The 9,060-nt window shown below is 36.3% G+C and overlaps 1 protein-coding gene across 1 annotated transcript; it reads left to right on the top strand.

The window, feature by feature from the left end:
- Positions 1-778: 778 nt before the first annotated feature.
- tnni1a (troponin I type 1a (skeletal, slow)) lies at positions 779-8,439 on the top strand. The gene is made up of 6 exons (XM_015342364.2): positions 779-883; positions 3,665-3,796; positions 4,486-4,575; positions 4,792-4,968; positions 7,194-7,305; positions 8,165-8,439. Exons 1-5 carry the CDS (start codon positions 875-877, stop codon positions 7,299-7,301), a joined length of 516 nt encoding a protein of 171 aa, XP_015197850.2. The 5' UTR covers positions 779-874; the 3' UTR covers positions 7,302-7,305; positions 8,165-8,439.
- The last annotated feature ends 621 nt before the right edge of the window (positions 8,440-9,060 follow it).

Genomic DNA, 9,060 nt, shown 5'->3' on the forward strand with positions numbered 1-9,060 from the left:
TTGAAAGGTTCCTTAAGAATATATCTTTCGAATATTTATATAGAACATATCAATGAAAATGTATATTGAGGTATATGAATCTTTTTTAGTGATTCTGACCAGACTCAACACTTATTGCCGCCCTACTGATCCTTCTTTTAATGTTAGGTAATAAATGTCGATTTTTTTATTTTGCCATTTCTGTGAAAACACAAATTTCATCAGCTGTTACACTTAACACCAAGAAAAATAATACAAGATTTTGTCATCAGTCACAGGTGCATTATCAAAACAATTTTGTTTTGTCTTGTAGGTTGAGTCATTTTGAGCCAAGATGCCGGAGCAAGCGTGAGTATTATTTAACTTACAGATGTTCCTTGCCACCTGTGTATATCAACTTTTGACATTTGCTACCTGCATGTTTTTATATTTTTTTTGTTTATTTCATTTATGTTTTTGTTTACAAATTATTCATCCATTTTCTCTTCTTTTTTTACAGACAAGAGGTAAGTTAAATTTAATATGAATCTTTTTTTCTGCCTCTAATTAAATATAGCATTCATTTTTGATAGAGAGCAGAGTTCCTGCACTCTTATTAAATACAGATTAATACATATTTTTGTTCTGAAAGATTTTCATGCAAATATTTTCATTTCATTTTAAATATTAAAAATAAGATTCTTACTTTGAGAACAAAAACCTCACAGTAAAACCATCTGAACTGCAAGAAAAAGGAAAATCTGCAGTGAACTTTGTATGTTTTCAGCATTTATTTTTCATAGATGCTTGATAAAGATCACAGAAGAGGAGATCCAGTAAAATTCATAATATTAAAGATGATTTTTTAAAACTTATTTTTCAGAGAAAATCCAAGATAACTGCTTCCCGCAAGCTTATGCTTAAGGTAAGGAAAATGGCTGCAGTAAACCAGGTAGTGCTCATTGACCAGGGGCAGATTAACGAACAGACTGGCATAGACTGTAGCCTAGGGGCCCAGGATGATCAGGAGCCCCTGACTGGCCATTATTTTTGTGGCTAGCATCAAAATGTGTGATAGAAATATCGAGAAAATATACCAAAAAGAAGCTAGCGAGTCCAGGTTCTCAGGCTTGTGCCCTCACTGCTCCTGCCTCAGTTTGTCCCTCACCACATAGGCTCGAACCCGGGTCGCCAGCATTGCTCAACAGGGGTATTGCCAGCTGAGCTAAAGAAGACCTTCCTCAGCTCAGGTGGCCAACCTCCCTGTTATGTGAAGGGGAGTAGAGGGTGGTGCCGACACTGCGCTGCAACTGGTTGGTACAACCTGTATGTCGGCGATATTGGTTACAATCTGATAGTGGGGAGCAAAAACAAAAAACACAGTGTTTAAAATGACAGCATAAGAAGGATTTACTTAAAAAGTCCCCAGATTGACTGGTTATTTTTAGCCTGCTGGATTGTCATCCAGTAAGCCAGAGCCAGACCCCGACCCCAGTGTTTATGGCTAACATTATAGCCAGTGCTACAGTATAACAGCTAGCCGTAGCTAGCTCTAGCCTGGGTGCAGACTACATCAACGCCAATCATGATGACAAGCCAGCTCGTAGATTGGCTGTGAATCTCATTTACTGGTTGCATTGCTGTACTTACATTACAGGCTATAGTAGTGTGTGTGCGTGTTCCCTGTTTGTTCAGCGTCATATTCTGTTTGAATCGACAGTAGCAGGCTCTTACTCCGAACACTTCACTAAATTATTATAGTATTATAGTAGGGCTGGCTACAAACGTGTAGCCTAGGGGCCTCTGATCACCTTAATCCACCACTAGTAGTGTTTGAAAGAAATTGGCATTTGAAATGAAAAAGTATAAATATTTCAAATTAATTGACTGTGTATTTGAATTTTGTTACAAATTATGTAATGCTCAACTTTAGTAGTTCTTTATTAAGCTTTGTATCTTTTCACTTGAATACAATTTACACTATGGACTTGATTGTCAAAAGATGGCGATGGCCTTTATACTCACTTTGATTTTAAAAAAGAGGGTATTCTTGAATGCAGCAATTAAATACTGATAATCTCAGTTCAAGAAAATCCTGAAAAATTATTAAGAATACTGAAAAAAATGTTTTATTCAGTAAAACCTTAGCCATATTAGAGGGCCTACCTAACATGGTTTTATGGTTACATTTTTTTTTAGGGTTTCTCAATTTTTTGCCTACCTACAGTAGCAGTTTTGTGCATTCCCCAGGCATAATTCCAATTGACTGTTACACAACAAACGGTGGTCACAACTGAATCAGTGAATTGAGGGCATTGCAGTTCTTGATGTTATTTCTATTTTAAATTCTAAGAAGGTAAATTTTCAATAATTTCAGTGATACAGTTCCTTCGGATAAAAAATAACTCCACATGAAAACCATGTGATTCTGTAAACACATACCAGGTGCTCAGTGTTTGGTACCTGAATTTAATTAAATTGCCAAAAGCAGTTGATGAAATTCTGTATAAGCACCCATTCAAAAAGAAGATGATGAACATTGCTCAGCAGACTGCTAATCAGCAGACTAATTCAGAGAAGACAACAACAAGTAACGTGATTGACAGGCCAAATCCTGGAAGCCAGGTCACCACTCTAGCCCTGAATCTGTGACCCTTCTGTATAACCATTTTCAGATTGCAGTAGATATAGCACAACACACTCAAATTAAGAAATAATCTGCACATCGCCACCATGGATATTACTCTGTTTTCTTGAAAATGGTCCACATGCTTATGGTTGTTTCATATTATGTGGCCAAAAAAACTATATGAAAAACAATAGGAAAGATAACATGTATTGTGATGTTATGGTGAGCATTATGCACTGTGTTTTTCAAGCCAGTTGGTGGGTAGTGGAATTGGAAGGATATAGAAAGGAATAATTCTTAACAAACACCAATTGCGGGCAAACTTACTACAATACACAAAGTCCTTCAGTCAACAGTTTTTTGTTTCATCCCTGCATGCCAACAGAACAATACACGACCACACAGGCTACATTAGTGAGGCTTCAAGAAAACAGTTTAATCTAAGTTTCATTTAACTTATTCTGACTAACCTTTTTCCCCATCTAACAAGAGTCCAATGACATATTTGTGATACCAAATTACCACAGTCATCAACAGTAGAAAACACACTCAGGCAGCCTTCACCAGCTGACCAGTGATGCGTTGATGTCGTTTTTTATTCAAATTTTAATATATTTAATTAATATTTTCCAACATCGTTGACTAAATCCATTGAAACTGAATGTTGCACTCCCTTCATGCATACATATAGAAGTGCTTTTCCGATCTTTACCACAAGAGGGAGAAAACAATTTACTGTTAGCAGAATATTGTACCCAGTAAGTGATCTTCATTATATACCCAAATAGTGCGATCTGTAGGGGAATGTGAAGATGAAACATTTATTTCATGATTTTATTGTTAATCATATTAGTTTCACATATTTGTGCATTGTAAAGCACATTTATTTAAATAAGAGCAAGGATTTGGAAATTAATCCTAGTCTTTAAATACTGCAATTTTACAAAAATTAGTTTGTCACTTTTTGAAAAAAGATATTTCAGTGGAAGCTTGAGTAGAGGGGCAGGCGTTTATTGGAATGACAGACAAAAGTGCAAACAATGTGCAAAGGCTGAATGACGCTTTCTCTGTTCTCAGAGCTTGCTGTTGGCAAAGGCAAAAGAAGAGTTGGAACAGGAAATTGTGGACAAGGAGGAAGAAAAGGAACGATACCTGAGTGAGAGAGTGCCGCCACTGCAGCTCCATGGCCTGTCTTACAATCAGCTGCAGGTAAGTGTGCTACACTTCAGTTAAATCCCAAAACTCCCCTTTCACAACTATCACTGCCATTTACACAGGCCCAGCAAGACCTAATTAATTCCTTCTTAACCTTTCTCAAACCTTACCAAAGTCAATTCTACACAGTTCAACATTGATGCTCAGAACCTGAGAACCTGTGTTGGAATTTATTGTATATGCTTTTATTATTGATTTTTGATACAAAATGTGGTCAATCATGGATCAAATCCTCCAGTTGATGCTTATCAAAGCAATTGTTTTTGTTGATTAACTCATATGTGGGATATTAATTTCCCTTCCCTTTAAAAATATCATTACTCATTTGTATTGACCATTTTTGAACCCAAAATCAGATTTGTATATATGATGATTTTTTAATTTGTATATGTAGTGTTTTCATAGATGTAGTTTTTATTCAGTTATATTCTCTGTAGCTCATTATTATTTTATTGTTGCACAGACAGTAACTTACTGAAAATACAGAACAAAAAAATTAAAAGAAGAGCAGTAAGAAACACGCTCCTCTTAACAATTAAGTAAAAATGTTAGACCCTTAATCTGTATTTTCCTGTTGAAATTTAAACCAGTATGTTCTGACCTTATTTTATATGGTAAATGTCTTTCATCAGGGACTTGGAATGGCTTTATCTCTTTCTCTGTCCTTTTTGTTCCCTCTGCAGGAGCTCTGCCAGGAACTACATGCTAAGATTGACGTGGTAGATGAGGAGCGCTATGACATTGAGGCTAAAGTCATTCACAATACCAGAGAGGTACGATATGTGCTACAAAAATACTGGAGAGTACTGGAGTCAAGTGTATCTATTTGCAGAAGTGTTTCATCATATGGTTTCATAATGACTAAATGAGCCCATACATTTTTTAAGTGATTTTACAGTCTGTGTCTTGCTACAAAGGATAAATTCAACTTCTCCCTCAATGTCCCAGGAAATTTATTTCCCTTATTTACCTTAAATCTCTCTTCTTAGATCCAAGATCTGAACATGAAGGTGTTTGACCTGCGTGGGAAGTTCAAACGCCCCGCTCTGAGGCGGGTTCGAGTCTCTGCTGATGCAATTTTGCGGTCGCTACTGGGCTCCAAGCACAAGGTGTCCATGGATTTGAGAGCCAACCTGAAGTCAGTGAAGAAAGAAGACACAGAGAAGGTAGGACTTGGTCTTCACGTTAGATGGCAGTAAAGCACTGCTGGCATATGGATGATTTTCCACCCTAAGGTGACATGTTTTTTTATGCAGCGGTTTTATGTTGTCCTGTAAAGCCTTTAAAGATGAGGGAGATGGGAATGTAACAGCTTGCATCCCAGAATAATATATTTATTTCACACACGTTTTTTGCAGCTATTCCACAAACCTCTAGTTATCCTTAAATGCACAATAGATTTAGTTCCCATTTTGTCCTTTGAACACAGCAATGAGAGCAATCCTTCATGATTAGATGAGGAAGTAACTGAAATTCTCCGACCCTCCCCAGGACCCACTTCAGTGGCTTTTTGAAAACTAGAAAATCAAACCAAAAAATGAGTGGTATTACTTAAGGAGACAGTCCATCAGCAGATTTTCATGTATACTGCTAGAGAGTATGTAGAAGAAGACAACTGTATCCCTGTCTCCTACAAAAGATAAGCAGCCATCCCCTGAACTGAACCTATTTCTCAAGGTCAAAAACTGAAGGTCAAGGTGACCTCAAAACTGTCTTGGTTGGTCAAGATAAAAAGACACATCTGCCTTCATTAAATTGTAAAATTGATTCTTTCAAAAAACCTTACTTGTATACATTACTTTTGTTTAATGCATTTCATGTATAAAACATCAACAAATGGTTGAGTATATTTTATGCAGCAAATGTAGTATGGAGAAAATGCAAAATTGACTGATTTATAAAGCTGTGATGCAAAGTTACAGTAGAACTGCATTGTAAACGAGGTGAAAACCTTGATAAACACAAAATATATAATAAGGGAGCAAAAGAAAAGAAATAATTAGACTTTGATGTTCTGACAGGAAATTGTTTTGCCAAGAATACTGGGTGGTAGCTTTATATGATCTTCAGAGAATGACAATAAGTATATTGTCTGTTAAATAAATGCGTTTGTCCATATTTTCAAACCTGCCAAGCATGATTAACTTAGATCTCTACTTCTCCATTGTTTTCATAATGTGCAGTACTTCTGCAATCAACAATTCTTTGTGTGAATTACAGTTTCAGAGACCTGTAAAACCAGTATTGCAGTCTGCTTTTTCTTTACCAAACAGTTAATCCCAGGATGTTGTTTTAGTTCAAAACCAGTAAATAAAAGAAGGATTTTGTGACATATGCTTTGGCTAAGAGATGACCCTAGTATTTAATCCTATTGAAGAAAGCCTTTTGCATATTGGAAAACACTCTGACAATAACATTAAAGAACTTAAAGGACGCAATGGCTTTTACCTTGGAGAGGATTCAGCCAGCTAACTGATTATGCTGGTACTCAGCCTCCACCCTGTTTATATGATTCAAGTGTCATGTTTAATCTTTTTTCTGAACACTAATATTCTACTTCCATCTAAATTTTCTTCTTCAACAGAGGAAAATTCTTTTGATTTTAATTATTTTATAATGTATTTTGCACTAAAGCCCTATCTTAGGGTGGTGTGGTGGCACTGTGGTAAAGGATCTGTGCCTGTGGCTGGAAGGTTGCCAGTTCAAATCCCATGGCTGGGAGAGGAATTCTGCTCCATTGGGCCCCTGAGCAAGGCCCTTAACCCCAACTACTCCAGGGGTGCTGTACAAGGGCTGACCCTGTGCTCTAAGCCCAAGCTTCTCTCCCTGTCTGTGTCTCATGGAGAGCAAGCTGCAGTATGTGAAAAGATGAATTCCTAATACAAAAAATTGTATATGGCTAATAAAGTAATCTTATTGTATAGGTACAATATGTTTTACATAATTTACAATCCATCACTCAGTTCTTAAAAACCAATTTTGTTCTGCTTGGGATTGGGTTTAATATGTGCAAAGGCAACATGCAGAACAGAAACTGAAGAAAAAATATTTCAGCCAGATGTGAAGATCTGAAATGGTGAGGCTAAAGTTCCAGACATAATGATCCTAGTGTGATAAGGGTAACCAAGATAAGGAGAATGTCAAAGACGCATTTTGCTTTTCCAAAGTTGTTTTTGTGTACCACCAAACCTGGTCTCAATGTCATCAGACACCTGATTTTAAAAAGCTTTTTGTTATTTGACAGGGAAAAGGAACAGAAATATGAACATTATCAAATGTATTTGGGGTCATGGATCAGGAACTTGGGAGGCTTTTAGTTTCTTTTAGTTTATTTACTGTAGCTAAAATGTGTTGTCAAGTTTTTTGTCCTGAAAGTGTCCTCTCAATACAGGAGAGACCAGTGGAGGTGGGTGATTGGAGGAAGAATGTTGAGGCCATGTCTGGGATGGAAGGCAGAAAGAAGATGTTTGATGCTGCAAAACCTGGCACCCCACAGTGAAAAGGTGAGGATTCCAAACAGACCTGATCTTGACCTGTTTGTTCAGCTTAAAACGTTGCTACAAAGACACTGCAATAACAGGGGACCCATCCCTGGTGCGCTTCTGAATACTATTTTAAAATGTAAATATAGGTTGTTGATACTTATTTAAGAAAACCAAGTAGCCACATAATAAAGAATAAAGCTGGAAACTGGTCAGTTGTACCAGGAAGAATTGGATCAGTAAGGTTGATTTGCACAGACACTGTTTCCCACATAATATTGTTATAACACTAAAACTCATATACTTCATTTTATACAGTTTCTTTAAAAGTTATAGAAAGTGTTTCTCGAAGCATAGATGGGCTTGAGGGACAGAATTAGAAGAATGAAGGTGGCGAGGTGGGAAGTAGGGCAATAGTAGTGCAAGGACCCCAGGATAGGAGTGAACAAAGGTGATCACTTGCACTAAACATGGTCAGGATTCTGGTTGCCGAATTCTGGACATACCGTAGTTTGTTCAGTTGAGTTTAGATACCCCAGCCCCCAGCACCCAGGGTATTACAGTAATCATTTATGTTTTATGAATGTACATTTAAAGAAAGCTAAAGAATATTTCAATAAGTTGCTTGTAACAAAAATGCATCACAATAGGAATGCTGCAATTTTAAACTTGCAAGTGTCTTCTAAACTTTGTGGCTAAGCAACAAACGTAACAGCTTAATACAGTATCTGCTTGCTGACTCATTTAAAAGGGTTCATGCCATTTGTATGGCAGCTGGGAACTTCAGCTGTTTAGTAAGAATTTTGTACTGAATGATTTTAATATGCAAGAACACAAAACTGCAAAGATTTAATAAATTTATTTGATTTATTTTCTACAGACGAAACTCATATACAACTACTGAAACCACAGACTGAACAAAATGTCCACTGAAGATTCAGAGTTTACCTATAATACAAATATCAGTAAGATGCAGTTTTCCACCCAATAAGTCCTTTGGAAAGCTCTATTTTTAGGACAAATGTCTATTTTTCAAATATTAAAAAATGTGGTCATGTTTTAAATGTGTCATAGGATATGTGTTACATCTCATGGATCTATTCACAACATGTGGGTGTAGAGCTACACTAATGTTGAAATAAAACTTTTCCATGATGTCTGTTTTCTCTCTTTACGCACAGCTTTTCTCCACATTGAACTAATTAAGCTTTTTGACTTCTAATACTAATTGATCTGAAGACATAACCTTGCTGTTTCTTGTTAGAAACTAAGGCATGAGCTTCAACAACATACTGTAGGTGTTTAGATTATTATCATGCTCCTAAAACACTTTGTATAAATACGTGTCTCTTGTTCTCGGCTTTAAATGCACTTCCCCATAGCTTCCAATTGTGTTCTGTACCTTTCTGTTTCACTGTTATTTCCAGACTCAATGCCTGTCAAGAGGTTTAAATACCTGTTTTTCTCTCTCTATTCATGATTCAGTTATTTTAGCCTGTCAGAGTAGGACCATTGAGCTGAGGAATGGATCTTTATAATGATTGTTTTTCTAAGAATACAGAGCTGCAAAATCTCATGTATAATTTAATTATCAAAATTGTACACAATATTCTAAATGTGGATAATTTTAACATATTGTTAACATATGTTATGAACATTCTACAATTATAATATTTTACATCTTAAAATTCTGTTTGCTGTTCTTGCTTCCCTGCATTATCTGGAAGACATTGTTCTTTTCTGAAGGATTTATAAAGTGCTTTATTTATCCTTCAG

This window comes from Lepisosteus oculatus, chromosome 5 (assembly GCF_040954835.1).
Source record: "Lepisosteus oculatus isolate fLepOcu1 chromosome 5, fLepOcu1.hap2, whole genome shotgun sequence".
Taxonomy (NCBI): Eukaryota; Metazoa; Chordata; class Actinopteri; order Semionotiformes; family Lepisosteidae; genus Lepisosteus; species Lepisosteus oculatus.

Excerpts from the sequence above, each read along its gene's own strand:
- tnni1a (XM_015342364.2), top strand. Across the intron at positions 3,797-4,485 it reads TGTCTTACAATCAGCTGCAG|GAGCTCTGCCAGGAACTACA; the intron begins GTAAGTGTGCTA and ends TTCCCTCTGCAG. Across the intron at positions 4,576-4,791 it reads TCATTCACAATACCAGAGAG|ATCCAAGATCTGAACATGAA; the intron begins GTACGATATGTG and ends CTCTCTTCTTAG.